Below are 26,199 nucleotides of genomic sequence, written 5' to 3'. Positions count from 1 at the left end.
ATTCAGAAAAGGTCAACACTATGGTTGCAGCACTGAAGACCTCCACCAGAACCACACGTAGCCAAGCTGTTCCAGTACAGTTACCACACTGGCATCTGTCCTGATCACAAAAAGCAGGACAACTGCAATCTAACTAATTAGCATAGCGCCTGATCAATCTACTCTCAATCATCAATAAAGTGATGGAAGACGTCATCAACTGTGCTACCAAGTGGAACTTACTCACCAATAACCTACTCACTGACGCCCAGTTTGGATTTTGCCAGGGCTGTTCAGTTGCAGATGTATCACAGACGTGGACCAAATATGGACCAAAGAGTTGACTTCCGAGATTAGGGGAGAAAAACTGCCCTTGACGTCAAAGCAGAATTTGACCTGATGTGGATCAAGGCACTCTGGTAAATCTGAAACCATCGGACATCAAAAGGAAGGCAGAATCTTAGCGAGCACAAAGGAAAATAATTGTGGTCAGGAGATGTCAATTAACCCAAACCCAGCACATCATTACAGGTGTTCCTCAGGCCAGTGTCCTAGATTCAAATATCCTCAGTTGTCAATAATTTTCAGATGCAGAGATATTAACTGATGAGTTACTAGCACTATCCAGATCCCAAGAATAAATTTAAAAAAATGCTCTTCTAGCGTTTGATTCCTGAAGGGCTTCTATTTGATGGATATCACTGCTTAGTGGAGTTGTTAACCGTGCGGAGGTTAGTCTTAGGCTAGAGGGCAATATTGATGTGATGGTGAAATGGGCTGAGAAATGACAGATGGAATTTACTCCTGATAAATATGAGGTGATGCATTTTAGGGATACCAATGAGGCTAGGAGATAAGGTCCTAGTCAGTACTGAGGAACAGAAACACTTTGATGTGCAAATCCAAAGATCCTTGAAGGTGGCAGCACAGGTGGATAACAGTTAAGTTTATGGGATACTGGCCTTCATAAGTTAGGGCATTATATACGAGGAGGGAGGTTATGATCCAACTTTATGTACAAAAACATTGCTGGAGCACTGTATGTAGTTCTCTTCACCACATTGTAAGAAAGATGTGATAACACTGCAGAGGAGATTCACCAGGACATTGCCAAGATGGACCATTTTAGTTATGAAGAGAGACTGGAGAGGTTAGGCCTTTTTGTGTTTTACTTGGGTTGAGGGGACCTGACAGGTAAACAAAATGATGAGGAACATAGAGTAGTAATAGGAAACTTCCCCATAGCAGAGGTATCGTCAGCAAAAGAGCATAAGTTTTTCATAAGGGGAAGGAGGTTTAAAGAGATGCGAGGATGAACTTTTGACCCAGTGGTGGTTGGTATCTGAAAAGCACTGCCTGATGCATAGTGAATACTTTCACAATATTTAATAAGTATTTAGTCGAGCACTTGCATCACCAAAGCATAGTAAGCTTCAAGCCACATTGCTGGCAAATGGGATTAATAAAGTATTGATATTGGTTTATTATTGTTACTTGTACTGAGGTACAGCGAAAAACTTGTCTTGCATACCATTCATACAGATCAATTCATTACACAGTGCATTGAGGTAGTAAAGGGCAAAAACAATAACAGAATGCAGAGTAAAGTGTCACAGCAACAGGGAAGTGCATTACAGGTAGACAATGGGGTGCAAGGTCAAACAAGGTAGATTGTGACGTCAAGAGTCATCTCATCGTATAAGGGAACCATTCAATAGTCTTATCACTGTGGGATAGAAGCTGTCCTTGAGTCTGGTGGTATATGCCCTCAGGCTCCTGTATCTTCTGTCTGATGCGACAGGAATGACCTGGGGTGGGTGGTTTCGTGGACAACATGGACATGGCTAGCTAAAGGCCCAGTTTCTGTGCAGTGTGACTCTAATATCTTCCCTGATTCTCTTTAAATAAGTGCAACATTGTCACTGAGCAATAAAAATAAATGTAGTAGAAGCTTGGGGTCCATTAGTTTTGGTTTGGAGGTATAATGATCCCCTTTTACTGTTGGAACAATGGTGATATACTGTAATTTTGGAGCTCCAGAATCCATCATATTCACCAGAAGGATAAGTTGATCTGTGAGGAGTTTGTACATTCCCCCCGTGACTGCGTGAGTTTCCTCCGGGTGCTCTGGTTTCCTCCCACATTCCAAATACGTATGGATCAGTAGGTTAACATGGGTGTAATTGGGCGGCACAGGCTTGTTGGGTATGTTACCGTGCTGTATAAATTATAAAGTTTTAAAGAATCGATGTTAGTGTCCTCTCCCAGGCTAACATCCCCAGCACTGAGGTCCTAATTACACTTTGTCCATGCCTAACAACAGACTCCCAAGAAACCTACTCTACCCAAAACTCTGTCACAAGAAGAGATTACCAGCCAAAGCGAGGGAAAGGTTCATGAATGCTCCCAGAGCTTCCTTGCAAACAAAAAAATAAAGCATCCCCACTGATCCTTGTACACAACCACTCAAAGTGGAACAGCATTCAGGATGTTATTGAGAACCTCGTCAATGTACCAGGAGCATGCAGAAGCCCTATATAAATAGCTGAAGCAGCACACCACCTCACAAACTCTTGACCGGCCCAGTCCAACCCCATCAAGCATCTCTGGCTCCATTTACAAGAAGAGTCTACAGTTTCTACATTGGCCTCAACAATCACCACAGAACTCACAAACGTCGAGTGGAAGCAAAATGTCTCAGTTCTGAAGGATTGCCTAAGAGGAGATGTTGCATGTCTACATCCAGAATTCACAATTAGCTAAACATATTGCAGACCCTTTCATGGGTTAAAGATTTGACTAATAGTTAGATCCAAAACCCTCTCCGGATCTCTTCAGGATACATTGCTTTTGCTTTGGGAGGGTGGCACTGATGTAGCTAGTAGAGTTACTGGTACACAGATCCAGCAGCCTGGATTTGATCCTGAACTCCATGCTGTCTGTGTGAAGTTTTCGCATTTTCCCTATGAACACATGGGTTTCCTTTGGGTACTCTGGTTTCTTCCCATCTTTCAAAGACATGCAAGATGAGTTTAAATGGCCACTGTAAATTGCTACTAGTCTGCAAGCAAGTGGAGGGAGTTAATGGGAATGTTAGGTTACAGGGAAAATTAGTGGGGTAATAGGATTACTCTATGATTTGACATGGATTTGATGGGCTAAAATATCATCCTTCTAATATCTCATGAAAATGTTAATCAGTGCAATTATTATTGCGCTTTAGTACATAGTGTTGTTGTGACTCTGAACTTTGCTTTTTGACAGTCAGCCAAAGTTGGAAATGCAATTCAATTTGGCAAGTTTGTTTGTCCAGTAATTTAACTTTGGAATATGTTTATTAACCATTTCCCTCAGTATTCTGTCTAGCATTTGGCTATCTTCAATCGCTGTGTAAACACACTCTAAAATATTTCACAAATTAGGTTTCCAAAATAACAAAATTTGAACTGAGTGAAATGGAAATAAAGGTTGAAAACAAGCAGCGTGGAGTAACATTGAAACACTTGGAAGTAAATGGTATTTACACGTAGGGGGCAAAAAAAGGTCCACAGACATTCCTCATTCCAAATAATTTTAGATGCTATCCAAGTTTCCACCCCCACTTGCTCTCTGTTGGTTCAATTTATAAATTTGCAATGGCAGATAAGAATTGTCAAAGATTAATGTTACATCTGGCAATGCTCCAGCATGGGAGGTTAGACACATAAACACAGCAGTTTCTATATTAGCTAAAGCCTTAAGCCCATTATTTGCATTTCCAAAGAATCTAAAAGCTATTTGAGCATCCTCTCTGTAAGACTAGTTTGCTCTAATGCAGTTCTTAATTAGTGGAAGTGCACTCAAGGAAACAGGTCCCAGAACTTGAGTGCGACGAAGGTGAATTACTGAATGTGCAGCCAATATGTAAAAAGAATGCATTGTCTAAATTCACATGAAAGGTGATTACACAAACCACAAGTCATGGTCCCAATTGCTCCTCTTTTCCAGATAGTTGCAATCACTGTTATCGACTTCAACAATTGCCAGTCACAACCTCCTCTTGGCCTAGTACTGAACTTGCCACTGTCATTGATACCTCCCTGCAATTTCTAACCATGGACTCGGGCTTTCCATCCCAATCCATGAACCACAACTCCCAATTCAATCCCTGATGCAGGCTCCGAAAGCCAAGAGCACTTACCTGCAGGATGCTTATTGCAGTCCAAAATGGACTTCTTCCCATCAGCGGGCTCTTTGTGCTTTGCCTTCAGTACTGAAATGTGGCACCAGGCCCAATATCTAGGGAGCTTCCAACCTCATGAATGAACCATGGCCAGTGAAAACAATACCTCCTAATACAACCTGTGTGTGAAACATGAGTTAGCATGCCTTTCTCTGCAGAGGGTTTTCCCATATTATATGTGGTAACATTATATTTGAAATCCTGTCACTTGAATGAATCCCTGAGTTTGTTTAATGCAGACACACATTGTAATAAAAGTTACACAGTTAGGAGGGCACCCATCTACCACTCAGCAAGGAGCTACTAATACCTCAAAATATTTTTGAAGCGGAATGTGACATGCTTTCAATGGCTTTGTCTACAGATCCACACAGAGCACTAAAAGTTGCCACTGCATCACACTTCTCTACCATTCCAGTGTGGGCACAGATGACATCCAAAACATGTCTTCTATATTAGGTAGCTAGTGAGGGGCATCCTGTTTGCCACAACAAAACAGGCTCATCCACTCAAATTTTACCATATAGCATGATTTATCACAATGTAGGGAGAAGTAAATGGGTCCCATGTAGCACCATCAAGCAATTTCCTTATGGTAACTGAAAGGGTATTTATTCCACCAGCCCCCACCTAATGTCTATTGTTGCACTGCATTAACTGAATGGCAAATAACCAAGCACCAGCTGATTCTGAAGCTGTCATCCTTATGCTGCAAGATACTGAAATGAATGATAAGAGGCATAGATTGAATGGACAGTCAGAGACTTTTTCCCCAGTGCGACAATGGCTAACATGAAGGGACATAATTTTAAGGTGATTGGAGGAAGGTATAAGGGGGTTGTCAGGATTAAGTTTTTTTACTCAGAGTGGTGGGTGTGTGGAACGCACTGCCAGGAGAGGTTGTGGGGGCAGATACATTAGGGACATCTAAGAAACTCTTAGATAGCCCCCTATTTTTCTATCATTTATGTGTCTATGTGGGAGGGAAGGGTTGGATAGATCTTAGAGCAGGATAAAATGTTGGCACAACATTGTGGGCCAAAGGGCCTGTACTGTGCTGTAGTGTTCTACTGTATGTTCTAAAGATGGGGATTGGATTCTTTTGCCCTCAGAGCCACCTACTATACTGTCCAGCTAATCTCTTGTGTCATGACATACTTTGGTTCTGTCACCACAGAAAAGGACACAATTAACTTCCCAGAAATGCTGGTGAACCAAGAATTAACTGAATTAAAGGAAATTACTACAAGTAAAACAAAAGTGCTGGAGAAATCAATGGCAATGAAAGCTGATAAATCCATGGCCTGATAACCTGCAGTCCAGAGTATTGAAAGAGCTACGCTTGGAAATAATGGATGCACTGATTGCCATCTTCCTAAATACTACAGATTGGAGGGTTGCAAATCTCATCCCAATACAGATCCTCCCCAGGTTACAGCAGGGTTCCATTCCTAACTATTCGTAACCCAATCAGTTCACAGATGGGAAATGCAGCCACCTGGCTATATATGTAAATAAAAACACCCAACCAATGGCAATGTGTAGTTAAACTCAACCATTCAGGTATTACCATGAACCGAGTTCCCACGCAGCATGAGTTGCCTGTAGCCCTGCCAGCAGCTGGTAAATCCATCCCATCAGTTTCCCTTGGTCATATGTACAGGCTGTACATGTCAAGTGCTTGTAAATTGGGGAGGACCTGTATTTGAAAAAGAGGAACAGGGGACTACAGGCTGATTAGCCTAACACAAGCAGTGCAGAAAATGCTAATCCATCATAAAAGATGCAATAACAGGACACACAGAAAATATCAATGACATCAGACAAAGTTAAAATGGATTTAGGAAGGGGAAGTTATGTTTGACAAACCTACTGGAGTTTCCTGATGATCTAACTAGTGGTTTAGATATGGGGTGTTCAGGCATTAGATAAAGTCCCACCATAAGACATTAGTGAGACAAGAACATGGGATTAGTGGTAATGGAATGGAATGAAAATTAGTTAACAGACAGGAAGCGAGGCAGGGCTCTTGGATGGCAGGCGGTAGCTAGTGGAGCCTCAGCTAGTCACAATATACATCAATGACTTGGTTGAGGTAACCAAATGTATATTTCTATGTTTGTCAATAATGCAAAACAAAGATTGAGTTATGACAAAAATGCAATGAGTCAATTTAGACAAGTTGGGCAAATGGGCACATACATGGCAGATGCATCGTAAAAGTGAAAGTATCCACTTTGGTAGGAAAGGCACTTACTTAAATGGTGAGAGATTGGGTTGATGTACAGGATACTGGGTGTTCTTGTACACCAATCACAAAGCAGACATGTAGGTGCAACCAACAGTTTAAGTGCCAAACAATATGTTGGCCTTCATTAAAAGGTTTTGAGTATAGGAGCAAGATGCCTTATTACAATTTTACAGGACCCTGGTGGGGCTACACCTTTCCAGTTTTGATCTCCTTATCTAATTGCAGCAAAGGGATAACAATAAATTACATGAAAAATGACTGGGTTGACTAGGCTTGTATTTAGGAGAATAGGAGAGGATCATATTGAAACATACAAAACTGTGACAGGGCGAGACTGAATGAAGCAACACACAAACGCTGGAGGAACTCAACAGGTCAGGCAGCATCTATGGAGGCAAATGGACAGTTGATGTTTCGGGTTGAGACCCTTCATCTGGACTGAAAGATAGAAGGGAGATAGTCAGTATAAAAAGGTAGAAGGCAGCCTTTTGTGTCTCTTCGAGACTGAATGGATCTGTGGAGAACGTTTCCCCTGGCTGAGTGGTCTCGCAGACGAATCTTAGGGTCCAGAGTAGTATATTTAGGACTGAGATGAGAAGAAATTTATTTAGAGGGCAGTGAACAATGGAATCCTTTATCCCAGAAGGCAGAGGAAGCCAAGTCACAAGAATACATTAAAGGACGTAGACAAATTTCCAGACACAAAAGGCATCAAGGAGTACGCAGAAAGAGTGGGAATATAGTATTGAGGTAGATGATCAGTCTGTACCATATTGAATGGTTGGTCAGGATCAAAGGGCTGAATGGCCTGCTCCTAGATTTCCAAATATAACCAGTCTTCACCACTACCAGAATGACCTGAAACACCTGCAAAGGTAAAATGTGTAAGTTTTTGTTAAAACAGACCTGTCTGTCCTCAGCCTCCTCCACCAGCAGGGTGAGGCCAAATGTAAACCAGAAGAACAGCACCTCATATTCCACATGGGTAGCCTACAACACAACAGCATGAGCAACAAATTCTGCAGTTTCAGGTAACCTGCTCCCACTGTCCCTCTTTCCTTCTGATATACCCAGGTCCTCTCACCCCCCACTTCTTTCCAATCTCTTCCCCCCCCCCCCCCCACCCCGATCACCCAGTATCTTTCCGCTCACCCACCTACTCCAACTGCCCACTACCCACACATTAGTGTACAAAGGGAAGCAAATAATATTACGAATGGAGCAAAAAACGAGCTGCTGGAGGAACTCAGTGGGTCAGGCAGCATCTGTGGAGGGAAATGGACAGTTGACGTTTTGGGTCACGGCCCTTCATCTGGGCTGAAAGAGTAGAGGGGAGACGAGATGAGTTCCTATCTCCTCCACTGTTCCTATCTGCCCACATTCCCTCCTTTATTTGGTTCCATTGTTTACATTCCTTTATCAGATTCAATAATCTGCAGCCCTTTGTAGCCCGTCCCTTTCTCCACCCTTCCCTCTCCCATCTGACTCCATCTACAGATCAACCCCTCCTCACCCAGATCCCCCTATCGCTTGCCAGCTCTTGCCCAACACCCCTGCCCCCCCCATCTCCCCTCTACTCTCAGTCCAGGTGAAGGGCCGTGACCCAAAACGTCGACTGTCCACTTCCCTCCACAGATGCTGTCTGACCCACTGAGTTCCTCCAGCAGCTTGTTTTTTTGCTCAATTCACAGTATTATTTGCTTCCCTCTGTACACTAGAGAATATATATTTCCAGAGTGATACAAAACTGCAAACAATTGGAATGGCTACACATAAATCAAGTTTGCAGGTCAAGGTTGACAATCTGCTGAATAAATTGTAGCTTTTGCTCCCCTTGGACAAGTAATAGAAAATAGAAACACTCATTTGTAGTGTGTGTTTTCTTAACTTGGGTGAGAGTCCATGGTTCAATTATTTATTTAAAATTTGCTGCTCCATAATGAACACCAGACCCCAAGTAATTATTCTGCAGACATTCCTTCTGGCACCATACTGGAAATTAGTGTCAGAATACCAGAGGCCCCTGTTACCCAGACGAGAGTGGCAGAATTCAGTATCCACTGGAAAGCTCCAGATTAGAACACCGGATTAACCGCAGGGAGGTGCACAATGTTGCTTTGGCTCATATATTTACAAGAAAAAAAAAGGTTTTACTGCAACCATTTATGTAAGAGTCTGCAGAGTGTTTTTTGGGAAAGTACTCTGTCGTGAAGTGATCTCAAACTAGAAGTAATTTTAAATCAGCATAACGTTCTTATTGTTCAATATAAAACACAGCAGGAGACAATTTTAACAAAACCTTTTGCTGCTGTTTTGCGAGCGCCAACCACACTAATTATTTCCAAGTGTCAGAATTGAAGATCTGTGCAGAATGTGCAGAAATAAATCCCACTTCAGCAGTAACAGTTCCATAGCTTCTTGAAACAAATATATTTAGATCATCATATGCAGGTTACCTTGAGTTTAATCCTTGTAACGGCAGCACCAAACACATTATGCTTTGCTGGAAATGTTTATACTTCTTTAAGAAATCAGAGTACAGGTTACTAACAAACAGGTTTCATAGCCACTGCCATACTTCACTGGTTTTGATTATCCAGATATCCAGTTAATACTGGTGCAAAGGAAGGATAAAGGTAATGAGGAAAGAAAACAACAAAATTAAAGGAGGCAAAATTAGATGAATCAAACTAATGAGTGGTATTTTTAAATAAGATTTAACATGCTGTAATACCTACACATCAGGCAGGATCTATAAAGAGTAAGAGTGAAATAGATATTTCTGATGACAGGTCATTGACTTAAAAGGTTAATTGTTTTTCCTCTACACATGCTGAGTATTTCCAACATTTCCTCCTCTTATTTCAGCTTTCCAGATTCTGTAGTATTTTGTTTCTAAGCTTATAAAGAAACTGTTCTTTAAAAAATGTTTCATATTAATTTGGTTCTATAAACACAGCAATAACACCATTATATCGATCTGTATTAAAGCATGTTTTGTTCTGTAGTCTTTAATGTAATTCTCCTGTAACATTGTGTTATGTAAACAGATTTTTTATACTTATATATATAAAAAAAATCAAAGTTACCGGACAGATTATCATACACAGACCTCAACACAAAGTATCTAGGAGGCATGTTTTATTCGTTTTTAAATATAGTTTTATAGTTGTCATGTTCTGAAGGTTGGGCTCAATAGAAATTTCTATGACTTGCAAAGTTCCCTCCCTCCCCACCCACCCAAACCCTTGACTAATGAGCACAACATTCACACATCTTGCACGAAAAAAAGTGAGAAGACAGTTCTTAGCAAAGTGCAGAGATTGAATTAAAAACTGGGGGTAACTTCACAAGTAAAAGAAAGCTGAAAGCACAGTTTAACTGGTGAAACTAATGCAGAGTATCCTAATTTAGGGCAGTTAGAACAATCACAGAAATACGTAATTTACGTAGAATTTGCAACTTCATTTAGCCCCACTATGGAGGCTCACACAAAGAATACGGCACAACTTTTTATTTTAAAAGAACATTTTCAAATAACTTCCTTCTAAGAGAAACAATGTGTGCAGGTGATTAGGATAGGGAAAAGGAACAGACAATAAATGTAATGTAAAATATGGTGCAATAATTGTTCTTTTTTTTTATATAATATGCAGCCTGCAAACAAGTGGCTCGAGTTTTGTGAGTGGTTCCCTGTACGTAAAAGTTGTACATGAATAATCATTCAGAATTTACAGGATATTTTATACATCAGCTTTCGTGAATCACGAAGATTTTAATGGATGTGAAAAGTACTACGTTTTGAAATAAAACCTGCTTTTAAACAGAATTCCTTCCTAAGATCACTAATACTGTACATTACAAAGAGATTCTGTAGAGCAAAATGGGAAGATTCCTGAGGATTAAAAAAACCTCTTATACATCACAAAAATAAAAGAATGGAAATCCTTATCAGTTATTTCACTAAAATGCAACTAACCCTGTGCTTCATTTTCCAACCAAATTCTTTCTACTGCAGCAAGACCAATCTCACGCAACAAGCCAAGGCAATCATGGTCTTATATTTGGGGTTACCAAGGTCAGATTCCATTTCACGAGGCATGCATGTTAATACAGTGCGTCTGCATTGCTGTTCCTGGGTCGTTTGATTTTTTCAATGTTTTTGAGGATCATGTCATGTAACGTTACCTGTTAGGGGGAAAAAAATGTGATGTTGTAAAATTTACAAATCTACTCTTCCCCAGGAAGGCACGAACAAGCAAGTCTGTCTCTCTTCATTCACATGGCTTGGACTTGAATCAAAACTGGAATGAAAAGCCTGCCAACACATGATTGGACAATTACAATCAAGTGAACTTGAAACCAAAAGGGTTCATAGTTTGGCTGTCATACACGATGACAAAACAGATACTAGTGTGAGAAACTGTATAGCTCATACTGATGCAGCAGAAGACTTCTTTGTATTTAATGTTAAGGCACATTATTGAAATAAAATTGACATTTGAATACCATCTGCTGACCAATGATAACTTATTGCTGAGCCTAGATACCAGGATAACCATCTGCATAGAAAGACTCATTTTGTCTTTAGTGTGTTCCTGAAATGACAAATGGTCTAAGACCAATCTGTCATCTATTACCTTATAAAAGATCTGGCATCTCTTGGGAATGGTGCTTTAGGATCTCAATGGCACAAAGGAATTACATAAATTATATCCAATAAATGGCAAAACAATTCAGAGATTTTCAGGGTCCAAGAAAAATCTGCGTAACCCACAAAATGACTTACCATCAGAGTGTTCTTTTGTTTATTCAAATGAACAAACCAATATGGGCAGGCATGGTAATGTAGTGGTTAGCGTAACGCTTTACAGCGCCAGCGACCCGGGTTCGATTCCCGCCGCTGTCTGTAAGGAGTTTGTACGTTCTCCCTGTGTCTGCGTGGGTTTCCTCCGGGTGCTCCGGTTTCCTCCCACATTCCAAAGATGTACAGGTTAGGAAGTTGAGGGCATGCTATGTTGGCGCCGGAAGCATGGTGACACTTGCGGGCTGCCCCCAGAACACTACGCAAAAAATGCATTTCACTGTGTGTTTTGATGTACGTGTGACTAATAAAGATCTTATTTTTGGAAGCAAGGGCTTCTCACTGCATTTTATCTTCAGAGCTACGTGTTGAAAGTTGCTTTACATCATCATGCTTTGGAGAGTAAATCAACCGAAACTCTACTTGATGAAGCTTTTAATGTCAGGTTGTTTTTAAACAAAACTGAATAACATAATGTGCACAAGTTCTGAAGCTCAATTTGGATCAATTATGGAATGTGATGCAAGGGAACTTCATACATACAGTGCTCTGCAGCAAAACAAAATGGTGTTCTTGTGCTCAAACTTAGCTCTGATACCCACAGACTTAATCAAATCTAAAACATTTAAAATTAAGGTTTATCCACATTAAGATGAAGGGGGCTTTTCTCAAATGGAATGGTAGCAACTCTAATCAGCATGCGGCAGGACATTAATTTAGGATCACCACACAAAGTTAACTTTCCACAGACCCTCTCTCATTTTATCTGATTTGCAAGCCAAACAGCATCTTGAAAAGAATGGATTGGAGGGTTCAATTAAGAAAGAACCTTGAGGTTTGGACTTGCAGAGTTGCAAGGAACAAATTTTCTTTTAAGTATAAGATATGGTAAAACTTAGCACAATTAGAAAGCTCCAAGCCAGGCTGAGGAATATACAGAGAGTTTGTGTTTATCTGGTTTGGATTGCAAATTTTCCCTGTTGGTATGCAAACCATTTATTCAAATCCAGGAAGCAGAACACAAGTTGATACACCATAGTTGGGCTCTCTAAATAAATGCTGCAATCTTAAAAATTGCATGAGCATTCAGAGAGAGCTCCTAAGTTCCCTGTTCTTTCCTGAGCCAAGTTACTTTTATTGGTCATGGCCATCAGAAACCAAATTGGAAGAATCCTAACATGTTTTATCAACCAATATCGACTGGTAAGCCAGGTTCAGTGAATGTTTCTCAGAACCCTGGAGATTTTTGAATGTGCTGTTCTTGGATATTGCCCAAGAGGTCAAACTTCTGTTCTATACTTCCACTGGCATGTGCTGGGTTTTGAAGTCATTTAATTAAAAAAGAGACCTCTTTCCCCTTGGAAGAGAGCTGCTAATCAATAGACTGTGAATAGCAGAAAGAATAGTAATTTGCACATTTGGATGCAAGGCTTAATTTGCACCACACCCAACCATATGACTTTCCCCCAACTTTCTCTACGAGCCACCTTACAATCTGCCAATATGAATTTATGATTTTGCAGACCAATCATCCTAGGAAGCTCTCTCAGACTGCAGCAACCCATTGTGCCTCTATCATAACCAACAGAGAAGGGATATTCATCCAATCAATTAATCTTGGTTAAATGCAAATACAGACCAGAAGGGTAGAAGGCGGCCTATCCCACTACACCATTAATAGCCACATAATTATTTCAAAATATGAAAAGGAAAGGAGTGACACTGTTGTTAGTAAAGCACTCAAGAAGCTGATTAACTTTGTTTTCTTAATCATTATGGAAAAAACATATTGGACCTCCCCACATTCCTCAAAACTGGGAATTAGACTGCTGAATTTCATCTCCAAAAATTCACATTGAAAGGAAGTAACAAGTTCACTTCAATGCCCACACGGGAAGTCCAGGAATTTAAAAAAAATGCTGTTTATGTAACAGATGTCTTTTTGGCAAAAGTGAAATAGCAAGAGGCCCATCTTAAGCTGAAAACAATGCACTTCTGAAAGCCGTAAGTGAGGATAATAGATTTTTCACAGGATCATTGCTTCTTTGGACTGAATTTATACTTACATATTGATTTCTCAGCTCAGAAACAATTAACCGAAGACTGATGTATTCCTTTTCATCAATTTCTGACACCGTGCGACGATAATCTTCCTAAAATCAAAAACAGGCAAATTACTGCTTTAGTTTTAGTTAAAGCATTCGCCAATGTTCAAAACTGTGGTTAGTCCTTATGTATCCACAATGATTAGTAGTCAAAACTGGACATACACAGCCAGCTTTGCAACTGCAAAAATGCCATTGACACTATTCTTAGTGTAAAGGGGAAACTCAGAAACAGTTTTGGGAGCACAAAATTTGCAATATTGATTTCAGGAAACAATCGGCACTTAGATTAATCAACTTGGGTAAATTGCCGTGAGGACATCTTGCAAGGAAAAACTACACCCAGGAGGAAAGAATATTTAAGCAGGCAGGAGACGAACAAGCTGACAAATTGTGCTGTAAAACTTACTTTGTTGATCTACATGCTAGTAGAAAGTCAAAGAGATAAAAACTTTAATTCAAGGAAAATATTAGTAAATTATCACTGTGATTATGAAGAAATGTTTATTTAATAAGGGTGAATGCAAATCAGTGATAACAGTTTTGGTGAATTTTGTGCTGTTGGCCACATGATGAATTAGACTTGAAGTAATGTCACGTTTAGTCTTCTCCAACACTGATTTAGTTCCAATTTTGGAAGAACACTGTGGATGCCCAAAGTAGGATGACAGCAGATTCTCAATTGTATTTGGGGAACAAACTGAAAATTGGCAAAACATATTCCCATTAATTAGTCCAGGGTAAATATGCACCCAAGTTGTAAAGTTTCCAATAAGCCACTTCCTCAGAGTTCACCAAGGGAACATTAGTATGAGCTAATATAATCGCCTTACCAAACATTTTTCCCAAAGCATAGTTAAGTATTCAACAGTTAAGATTAGTACAACAACTATTTTAGCTTTAGGTGCTGTTAAATTGCCTCCGCTACAAACCGAAGTAGGATATTCTTTCCTTGCATCTACTTCTTCATCTCATCATCTAAGACCTTGTTTAATCCTTTCCCTCAGTGTCACTTTCCTGAACTAGCCCCACGACCTACATAAATCTAAAAATCTATTGGTCTTTCTTGAAAATTCACAGCAACTGAGCATCCACAGATCTCTTGGGCAGTGAATTCTCAAGATTCACCCAATCTCTGGGCAAAGAATTTTTTTTAATCATTCTGAATGACTAGCCTCTTACTTGAAGACTATGACCCATGGTTCTAGACATGGCAACCATGGGAAATATCAATTCCACATCTACCCCGTCAAGCATCTTAAGTAGCCCCTCTTATTGCAAGAAGTTAAAGGTTCAATATACTTATAAACCCATTTTCTTTTAAAACCAAAAGCCACATGCACCACTCTTTCAAATTTAGGGATCCTAGAAAGGCCAAGATCAGAAACTTGCAATTAATTAGTCTTTTCCTCTCTAATAGTGTATACCTGTCTGAATTTTATTTATGACCACTATAGATTTTTTTAAAATACATTTGTAAAACAGACTTTTCTCAACAGAACACCATGTATTTCATTCACATTGTTACAACAGAAAATATCTATACTCCTTCAGAGCCCATTCTGTGCTCTGTACCTTGTGTTAACTTTGGTGACTCAAGTTAAAATACAAGTTCATTCCACTTACCACATGGGGATACTTGGCTACTTTGGACACCAATTTTGCTCTTGTTATGTAATATCTGGAAGAAAAACACCATGTTTTATGGGCTTAAAGAATCAGAAAGCTGTGCATGATTTACTTCCATTAAATTTTAAAGGTAATTTTAGTTATATTTAAAACATTAATATTACCTGTAGTGCTGAAATTTAAGTAAAAAGTCAAGATTCAAAAAAAATAGCTTTCCATATATTCAGTTTAAGTTTGTGATCTGACATGTTTGAGCTAAAATAGACTAATGGATAAATTCAGGTAATGATCTTTACATCAAGATGTGTATTTACCTGGAGATCTGATCCAAGTAGGAAGCAGCTTCACTTTCAACTGTTCGAAGTTCTGCAACCGTCTCTTCCTGTAATTGTATGTGAGAAAGAATAAAACAAGGTATCAATGACTAAGATATTATGGAAGAAAAGCATCTCAGTTTGCCAGTTATCTAATGCTGTTTTGAAGTTGTGGTCACTATTGATTTACTGAGAAAAGCTTCATTTCAAACTGGAAGGTTGAGTATATTATCCTGTCCACTGTTCCAAGATAAGGTCCTCCAATCCCAGCTGACAATTTCCAGGTCCACGAGCCAAAAAAACTCACCACAAAAAGCAAAGTGCAAACTAAACAAGGCTTTAGAGTTTTAGATTTTCTGAAGTATAAGACACAATGAAATATATTACCTGAATAGAAACACCAAAATTGTTGCCATCTTCTATCCTCGGTATCAACAGTTGAACCCACATTTTAACCTACATCGATTAATAAAATGGATATTATATAGCTGTAGTTACAGGAAGTTCAAATAACAATAATAAAAAAAGAAATGGTCACCCCCAGCTGGAGCACTGATTTTTTTTTGTGTACTGTGTAGTAATACGATATGGCTTGTGAGAGTGTACAGGAAGAAAATGGAACAAAATGTTCACTTGGCTTTGCTGACTTATTATTTATCAACAGCTGGTCTATGGTTTTTAATATAGTTAGAACTGAGGAAAGGACCAGGCAATGAGGACTTTTTGTGATCAGCTTAATAAGTTTTATTCATTACTCCACCACACTTGCTGGATGATGACCATCTCTAATGTGGAAGTTTAACCACCAGCTCTCAGTGTACAAACACACATTCATTGCCAAATCACCAACGTGAACGTCGAGGGTGACTACTCCCAGAAACCAGATACCTAAATAACATGGCTACAAGAAGACAATAGTCACGGGTAAACTGCAGTGAATGACTCTCCAAGAAGCTCAACACCACCCAGGACAAGGCAGCCCATTTGATCGGCCTGCCACATACACCTTTGAATGCTCATGCCCTTCAACATTCCTGCACTGCAGCTGGAGTATGTACCAAAAGATGAAATGAAGCAACTTGTCAAGGCTTCTTCAACACATCCCCAACTGTGACCTTTTTTTTGTATGAGAACACCACTCTCTGTAACATCTCCTGAGAGTTATAACATTTCGATTTAGAAGTATATGACAGTTGCTTCATTGTCAAATCAGAACCTTCATACTCCTGAGCAGTGGAAGTACCTCTACAACGACTGCACCCCTTTATGGTACCTCATTGCCACCTTCTCAAAGGCAACTAGGGATGGAGAACAAATGCTGACTTTGTCAGTAATGCTCACATCCCATGAGAAGGTGTAAGTATAAATCTTTTTCTTTTTTCTGTTAATGCTATTGATTTGTTTATGCAGTTGCCTTCACTGTAAATACTTTGAGCTAATTAAAGAAGCTATAACCTCCAGAGTTTAGAAGAATGATAGGTGACATCATTGAAACGTACAAATCCTCACAGGGCAGAATCAGGGATGATGCTGGCCGCGGTGCCCAGAACCAGAGGTTCTCAGTCTCAAAGTAATAGGTTGGCTGTTCAGGACTAACAAGGGAAGAAGTTTATTCACACAGAAGGGTGGTGAACTTTGCAAATCTTCAGCACACAGGAGGCTTAGGTTTGGAGTATGGTCAAGTCAGAGATAGATTTTTGCACTGTAAGGATTTGTGCAGGAAGGTGGCTTGGAGGTAATGATCAGCCCCAACCTTATCAAATGTAAGCAGGTGCAAGGAGCTGAATGGGCTACTCATACTTTTGTTTCCTGTGTTACACTCATCAAGTTGTTCGTGTAGAATTATGACACCTCAAATGTCATCCACATTAGATTTCAACTACAAGTATGTGCAAATAGAACCTTTTCAATCAATCCAGAGGATCTTCAGAACAAGGCAATTCTTGTTCTTTGGTTAACATATAAAAAGAGTGGAACTCAGAATTTAGAAGCTTCACAGCTGAAGGACACCAGTACTAAATTCAGAAATGGGCACGTGGACAGGATTGCCAACTGTAACACTATATTCTGCATTCTGTTATTGCCTTTCCCTTTGTACTGTCTATTTGTACCAATGTTTTGGAATGATCTGTATGGATGGCATGCAAAACAAAGTTTTTCTCTGTATCTCAGTATATGTGACAATAAACCAATTACCAATGATTCATACTTGGAAAATAAGGAATTTGCAGGGACATGCTTTATGAAGGTCAGTTTCCAAATACATGCCAGAATCTCACTTGTTTTTCTACTTTACAGTCTCATACAGAAATACCTGGGCCTCTTCAGGACTATTTGCAAAATGTGGAAGTTTAGGCAAAGCTTGCACTGTACAAGTTCTGATTAGCTTTTCCAATTCTAAAGTAGAGCAGTCTTCTAGGAGGCCAAATAGACAATAAGTAAAATCTTTATCACTTTTCTTTCTCTGGAGTTTGCAGTATCATTTATCCACTGACCAGCAAGTGCAGGATACACCCGACTGGTGAGATATTCACACTAGTGGGGTTGTGCTCAATTTCACCTGAAGCGCTGGAGTGCAGACCAATGCCACAAAGCGCTTGCCCCAAATGCAACCCACAAGGACAGTCTCAAAATACATCACTTACTGTATTGCACTTCTCCATAAGTGTCCTGATTTCTGGTTTTATTTTCTCAATCATCTCAACGAGTTGCTGGTTGCTCTTTAGCATTCCATTTGGCATTATAAACACCTTTGTACCTGTAACTGTAAAGTTAAGAAGACTATTAGTTTGAGTAGAAAAATCTCTCATCAGGGCGTGGTGTAGACTTTTAATATAAAACCTAAGCATGTTCTGTTGAATGTATTTCAAAAAAATGCAGTACTGTAAAACTATTAACATAGTTGCTGATTCCCAACAATGCAAACAGAAGTTGCTGGAAATACACAGTAAATTCAAAAGCCTTTAAAAACAAAATCCAGGCTCACATTTGAACACTGGACTTATACCAAAACAGTTCAGGTGGCAGCAACATTAACAGATGATCATCTGACAGATTCACTGAATACTTTCAGCATTTTGCACATTTAATTCTCAAAACAAGCAGTTCAATTTATCTGTAGTACCCGAAGTCCAACAATAGGAATTACAAATCCCCAAATATGAGCAACTTCAGTTGTGTTTTCTCGTTGGGATATAGTTGAAACAGTCACACACTGGCCAAATATAAAAGAATGTACTTTTGATTAAAATAACATTACGTACATTAAGGATGATCAAGTGTTTGATGCCCACCATATTCTCTTCCAAGTATTTACACAGCTTGGTTTATTGTATATTAATGTTTCTCTGGAAAACTGAATAGATTCCAAGAACCAATCTGGGAAAGCAATTGCATGTTTTAACTTTCACACGTCAGAAAGGCTACATCTTTTCACTAATTAGAACAAAGGCTTAATTAAGAATTGTAACATGAAAGCTTTATCTGCATTTTTTTTTAAAAGCTGAATATACAAGGTTTGACCATGCAACCACTTTTGAACAAAAATTGTCAAAATGTATGCATTGGCTCTTGGAGACAAATTGCAACATGAATGGTATATTGCACATCTATGATTTCAGCAACTTTCTTGCTGCCCTCATCAAGGCAAGATATTTCACTGCCCAGCAACCATCTGACTACCAGCAGGAAACACTCCAAGCTTTACATCTCAAACTCTAGATCCAAAACACCACTTCCTCAGGTTTGTCCACTGACCAGCAAGTGGACGCTGTGTCAGACTGGTGGGAACTTTTCATCTGAAGCACAGGAGTGCAGCATTATATCACAAAAAAATTTTGGACAGAAGTCCAAATCCTGGGTGAATAGAAGAAATGTCCACCCCTCAACCTTCCATCTGGTGCTTTGAAGTTGCAAATTTATGATTCTTCAATCTATATGGGATTGGATGAAGTCTGTTTAAACACCTTTCTGCATTAGAATTTTGAAACTGCCAGATATGGCAGTCTCCACTAAATATGACTTGCTTTCAAATCCAGCTTGCAGCAATGAAATAATGCCACTATTTCTCAATCCTATCACGACAGTAATTTAAGTTCTAGTCACAGCCTTGATGCTGGCCATGATGAGATATCCAACTGAACTCCTTCTGTCTTTAACCTTAAAACCTGTTCCTTTGACCCAAGGCTGAGGACAATATTTCAAATGAATAGATGATGAAAGACATTGACCTGAAGTGTTAGCTTTGCTCCTCTCCACAGATGTTGCCTGATCTGCTGAGTATTTTCAGCATTTTGTTTTTATTTTGGTCTGTGATCCAAAATCTATCATCCTTGGATCAGAGACTATGCGGTATTTCAAATGTTGGACAATGTGAAAATGAAGTTTGGAAACAAAAGTAAATTCAGTTTTATTTGGTACTTATCAAATATTCAAGTTATTTGCTTTCAAAGTGACATTGGGTGCTTCAGGCTGTGTCATATCTGAGCTCTAGAACTGTACCACCATGCCACTACAAACAAAGTTGCAAAGCCAGACAACATGGTTCACTAAAGAGGTAATCGTGGGTGGCACAGATAATAGAGCCATTGCCTCACAGAAGCAGAGGACCAGATTCAATCCTGACCCCAGGTGCTGTCCATGTGGAGTTTGCATGTTCTCCCTGTGACTGAGTGGGTTTCCTCCAGGTGCTCCAAATTCCTCGCACTGGTTTGTAGGTTAGTTGGCCACTAAATTGCCTTTAATGTGTAGGCAAGTGGTAGAGTCCAGGGGTAGTCGATGAGAATGTGGGGAGGAAAAAAAACGGATTAATGTCGGATGAGTGTAAATGGGTGGTTGATGGCCAGAGTGGGTTTGGTGGGTAAAGAGCCTGGCTCCATGCTGTATGACTATGACTAACAAGCAGCCATCTGAACTTTCAGAAATGTACAACTTTTGGACAGCAGGATTTTGGACATTGGGTTTGTGATACAGCCTTAATTGTTTCAGTGGATACAGGTCCCTCCTGGGTTATGAACACCAAACTTATGTACAGCCTGTACATATGAACGAGTGTTTGGGAGACCGGCAGGATGGATTTGCTGGCTGCTGCTGGCATCTTCTGCTGCTTGGGAACTCTGTACACGGCCACATTTCCGACTTGTGAACTCTCCGGGTTACAAACAGTTCATAGCAACGGAACTGTGCCATAACCTGGGGAGGACCTGTACATTCTTTCTTACATCTGAAGTTTGGTGGGCTGCAACTTTTTGAACTAATACTTATACAAGTCTGCAGGAATTGAGATGTAAGTGTTTAGCACAGACCTCATGGGCCGAAGGGCCTGTTCCTGTGCTGTACTGTTTATGCTCAATATTCTGTAAGTGTGAATCACTTTAATTCTCAAGTCATGGAGAACGTCTAACCGCCATTGTTATATGTAACTGGCCACCATCATCCAATCCTAACTAGATAACATGGCCATAAAGTCAAACCTTATTACAGACAATGGGCAGCATTGTTCACATGGTAGGTAATATGGACTCTACATAGATAAAGCATTCTCATCTCAATTGTACCCAAAACAATCTGCAATGGAACTGGACAGAACTTAAAAGAACAATGTCTCAAGTCTTTCAACTTAGTATTTAGGATTTATTTCACAACTTTATAGTACTATCAATCTCACCTTCATTATCTCCTGGAGCAAACCCTGAGGGAGTTATCAATTTTACACAATTGTAAAGTCTAGTTTGCAAATTACAACTCAGCTAAGTGAAGCCAAGGATGGGAGGAATATAGCAAAGAAATTATTGAATGCTGTGTTTTAAAACATATTTATGTATTGGAGAATGCCCGATTTCAATGGAAGAGAGTGGATCTCATCCAAGTAAATTGGAAATAAAAGCTGGAAGGCAAAACTGTAACAGAACAACTCACTGCCTTTAAGGAAGAGATGATTCAGTTGCTGTTGATGAACAGAACTCCCTGGCTGACAGAAGAGATAGAGAGAATATTAAAGCAAATAAAAGCTGCTCAGGACAAGTGTTGGGTTGTAACTTTCAACAAGAACCAGAAAAGTGAAAATAGGAAAAACAAAGAATATGCCAATGTAAAGCAGAATACAAAAGTCATCTAAAGGCATATAGATAGTTAAAAAAAAAGGTAGTTCATGGAGAAATGAACAAAATGGGAACTTGCTCATGGATACTGAGGCACTATTAAGTCACTAAATGGACACTTTGCATCTGCCTTCATGATCAGATATTTCCAAAATAATATTAGGGAAGATAGTTGAAATACTAGCTCAGTTAATAATTGAGATATTAGAAAAGTTGGCCAAACTTTAAAGTAGATAAGTCACCAGGATCCTAATCTTAGGATTTTAAGGGAAGGATGGGAAGAAATCAGAGGCACTGGTCCAGCAACTACATGGATTAACTAAGACAAGCCAGCATGGTTTATTCAATTTGGTGGCATTTTTGTGATAAGGTAACAGGGAGGGCCAATGAGGACATGTAGACAATGTGATGGACATGGACTTCCATTGGCTTATCAGAAAAGTTGAAGCTCATGGCATAAACGAGACATTGATAGCAATGGATAAGAACTTGGCTAAGTAAAAGAAACAGTCATGCTGAACTGTTGTTTGTTTTGGACTGTGGAAAGGTGAATAGTAACACTCCCCAGATATTGATGATGGAACTATTGTCTTTTGTTTAAACTACTTTAATGACATAGATTTGGCAGTATTGTGAAATGTGTGGAGGATAGTGATGGATTGCTGCAGGATACAGACAGGCTGGTGGACTGGGAAGGAAGATGGCAGATAAAATTTAATATGGAGAAATTGGAGTTGGTACATTTTGGTAGGAAGAATGAGGAGGGACAATTTTAAATAAAGAATACCATTGTAAAAGGGAGGCAGGAGCAGAGGGAACTGGAGGTACGTGCGCACAAATTATTGAAAGTGGCAGAGCAAGTTGAGGACAGCACACACAATTTTGGGCTTTATTCATAGAGACACTGTGTAAAAGCTGGAAAATTAAGCTGAATCTTTATAAAATGATGTTGCAGCCTCAGATGGAATATTGTTTTTAACTCTAGTTGCTTCATTAAAAGGAAGATTGCAAGGGCATTAGAGGGGCCAGAAAAGATTTATGACAATGTTTCCTGGGATGACAGAACAGTTATAAGGACTGATTAGAGAAGCTGGGATGGGTTTTTCAAGGGAAGAGAAGGCTGAGAGGATATTTGACAGAAATAGATAAAACTATGAGGGCTCTGGACAGTTTGGAAAGTGTGCTACTGTTCCCTTTGATAGAAGGGTCAAGGACCAGAGATCACAAGCATAAAATAAAAGGGGAAGAGAACTAAGGCAGGCCAGAGAAAAGTGTATATTTTTTTTAAAAGGCAATGTCTGGCTGAAACCTTGAATGCACTGCTTGCAAATGTGGTGGCAGGCTCCATTGTGGCCTTCAAGGGAAAATTGGACAATAAACAGTGAAGAAACTTTTGCAAGGCTATGGAGAAAGGGCTGGGCTGGGGAAGTAGCAAGGTGTTCTAGTAAAGCTGACATGGACATGATGGGCTGAACGGCCTCTTTCTCTGCCATTGTACAGCTGTATGATTTGCTTTTAAAGAATTTGGGTATGGCTGGCCATTGTTGTTTATCCCCAAATGCCCCAGAACCGAGGAGGTAATCAACCACATTGGTGGGTTGTGGTCACATACAAGCTGGAACGAACAAGGACAGATTTTGTCCCCAGAAAGGTGTTAGTGAAACTGACGAGTTATTACAACAATCTGGTGGTTTCAGTCATTGTAACTGAAACTAGCCTTCCTTGAAGTATAGTAGAGAGCCAGATGGATTTTTTTTTAAAACAACAAACCAGTCATTTCACAGTTACTATTATGGAGATTAGCTTTTAAAAACAAAATCCAGATTTATTTACTTGAATTTAAATTCCACAGCTGCCTTTGTGGGATTTGAACACATGTGCCTGGATCAATTGTCCGGAACTCTGGCTGCTAGTCCAGTAATTTAACTACCAGGCTACCGTACATCTACATGAAAGTATATACAAGGCTTGCTTACAGACCCCCCAAAAAAATGCTAGCTTGGGCCAAGATTCTACAGAAAAACTACATAAGTAATCCCTCTTTCCAAACAGTAGTAAATCTACAATTGCTGAATAAACATGTCAAGATGTTTATTAACAGCTGCTTCACAACACAGAACTATTAACTGATTTTACAACATGGCTTCACACAATGACACCCTTTTGAGCACAATGACACTTTTTAGTGAAAGATAAAACCATTCAAAATGTTGACACTGCTTTAATAGTTTGATTCCTTAAAACTATATAATTTTCTTGTATGTTAATAGTTTACCATCAGGAAGGCATGTATTGTATTTAAAAAAAACATATTAAGCAGCAAAGACAAATAGCATCAGCACTCACAAGTCATTTAATTTTGGACTGTAATTCAGTGATTAGGGTCAGAGGCATTAAAGGAAAACAATTACAACATGAACACTTTTGAAAAGCTTGCCATCATTCACAGTGGCCAGTACTGGAGGCTGCACTCAATCATTGAATGCACCACACCAAGGAGGTGAAAGAAATCTCATGGGAGAGGGGAATGTTTAATATTAAATATTGAGTGGTCCTTGTAGGCTACAAAGTGTTCCAACAAAAGGAAAAGATTTCAAACAAGGATTTAATCGGCCTAGTAGACTGCCAATAGTAGAATGAATACTACTTAACTGGCCAATGTTCGGTCTTCATTGACCATGTGCTAAAGGCGTAATTAAGAACTCCACACATGTAGTGCGCACACATTACTGTGTGGTTATTCCTCAAGGCAGAGTAGGAATCTTGTGGGATGGAAGTTCAAGGCTGACAATCTGAGACAAAATGCTACTTTAGGGAAATCAAGAAGATGAGTAACAGGAAAAGAATTATAAGTTTGAGGCACGAGTACCAGTTCTAAAGATGGGAGTTAATCCAGAAGGATAAATAGGATCTGAGAAGAAGAACTAGGAAAATGGATGAATAGGAAACTGAAGTACTATTTGAACTGAGATGAGGCAGGCAGATGAAATTATAATTAACCGTGAAATGGAGTAACGAAAGGGGTAGAAATAGACTAGGTTAACAATTAAAAATTTAAAAACTGTTCAGTAAAGGAAAAAGTACGGTGAGTAATATGCAGGAAAATTCCAACATAAAATGATAGGTGTAACTGAGGTCAGGACATGGAAATATGTACAAAATATATTATTATGCCCAGATAATCAAGAAATTAGAAACATATCTCAGCATGACATGGATTTAACACAAACAATTTTGGCTGCAAACTAAGCAGGAATAGAAAATAATCTTGGGAAAGACATGTTATGCAAGAGGAGGAGATGTATGCTACAAAAAAGCCCAACGCTGTTAATTAAAAGAAGTCCCCTCAGTTTTTTTTTTAAATTCTTTAAAAATTTTATTTACAGCGTGGTAACAGGCCCTTCTGGCCCAACAAGTCCAAGTTCCCTCAGTTAATAGTTCAAAGATAAATAGGGACTATTAAAATGATCTCAATTCATATGAGCACAACAGAAGAAATCTACAAGCAGATCAGAGAGATACGCAGGAACAACAAAATTCTGAGAGATTTTAATAATCCACTCATTGGATTGGGACAAGATAGGAATAATTAGGTGAAAGAAAGAAATAGGATGAGAATACACGATCAAATATTGACAGGATCCTCAAGAAAGCATGTTAGGATGGCTACAAGACGAGAAGGGAACTAAATGTGGGTGAGCTAAAGATACGAAAACAAATGATGCACATGATGTTAATAAAACACACCAAATTCTTGTCAATCCACCAGGATGCCCTGATCCAGCAAATCAAAGACACAATGAGTCAGAAATGGTAACATTTTCTGGTGCTGTGTAAGGGTCCTGTACTAACATTGCGAATGTTAAGAATTTGGTACTTTTTATAAAGCACAACATCCATTTATGGCCATCATTCCCAAGAAGCTCACCCACATTTAGTTGCCGTTTCACCCTGCAGCCACCCCGATACACTATAGTGAGAAATCCGTCAATATTTGATCATCTTATTGGCCCCATTACTTTCTTTCTCATGTTTCAAGATGGCGCCGGAATGTGGTGACTCATTGCAAGCTGTTCTCTGCATATCTTTGTTACTTCTCTTATAATTATTTTACTCTTAAACCTAAATTCTAAGACTAATTACTAACAATGTCCTTTTCTCTGTTACTGTAACACTATACTCTGCATTCAGTTATTGATTTTCTCTTGTACTACCTCGATGTATTGATGTGATAAAATGATCTGCATGGATGGTATGCAAGAAAGTTATTCACTGTATATGTGATAATAATGAACCGATTTACCCCCATCCTGCCCCAATCAATAGAGTGGATGGAATTAAAATATGCCAGAATAATTCTGCTGTTTCTGCACCTCTCTCTGATCTGTTTGTAGATTTATTCAGTTTTCATCCCATGGAGTTAGAATAATTAAATAAACACCCTTTATCTTTGATCTCTTAACTATTAACTGACTGAAGTTTTCCTCCCCAAATTGTCAGCACTAGTCCTTTTTGTAACATGCGTCTTCTCTCTTGCACTACATGTTGTTCCCAAAAATATAACATTTTCTATTCCTGGTTAGTAGGAATAGAAATTATGTACTTAGCTATACTTGCTCTTGCTTGAGGCATCATGTGCAACAGAACTGACCTTGTCCACTGAACCACACACAAAAACTTCCCCTATTGTGGACAGCAGAACTCATGGAGGAAGTTAGTTGGGCAGATTTGGTGGGCAAGGTGGGGGACAGGACTGTCAGCCCCCTTCACAAACACCGAAGGAGGCCCCAACCCCAA

The 26,199-nt window shown here is 39.4% G+C and overlaps 1 protein-coding gene across 1 annotated transcript in view; it reads right to left on the bottom strand.

Moving 5' to 3' along the window:
* Positions 1 to 10,207: 10,207 nt before the first annotated feature.
* Positions 10,208 to 26,199, bottom strand: part of psme3 (proteasome activator subunit 3) — a 30,691-nt gene continuing 14,699 nt past the window's right edge. Inside the window, exons 6-11 of the mRNA XM_052038570.1 lie at positions 17,950 to 18,068; positions 15,692 to 15,760; positions 15,305 to 15,372; positions 14,988 to 15,042; positions 13,323 to 13,409; positions 10,208 to 10,640 (exon numbers count right to left, since the gene is read on the bottom strand). Of these exons, the coding sequence (XP_051894530.1) occupies positions 10,560 to 10,640; positions 13,323 to 13,409; positions 14,988 to 15,042; positions 15,305 to 15,372; positions 15,692 to 15,760; positions 17,950 to 18,068 (479 nt within the window). The 3' untranslated portion in view covers positions 10,208 to 10,559. The remainder of the gene's footprint in view (positions 10,641 to 13,322; positions 13,410 to 14,987; positions 15,043 to 15,304; positions 15,373 to 15,691; positions 15,761 to 17,949; positions 18,069 to 26,199) is intronic.

Source organism: Pristis pectinata, chromosome 25, assembly GCF_009764475.1.
Source record: "Pristis pectinata isolate sPriPec2 chromosome 25, sPriPec2.1.pri, whole genome shotgun sequence".
NCBI lineage: Eukaryota > Metazoa > Chordata > Chondrichthyes > Rhinopristiformes > Pristidae > Pristis > Pristis pectinata.
This window is presented reverse-complemented; position numbering and strand designations above follow the sequence as displayed.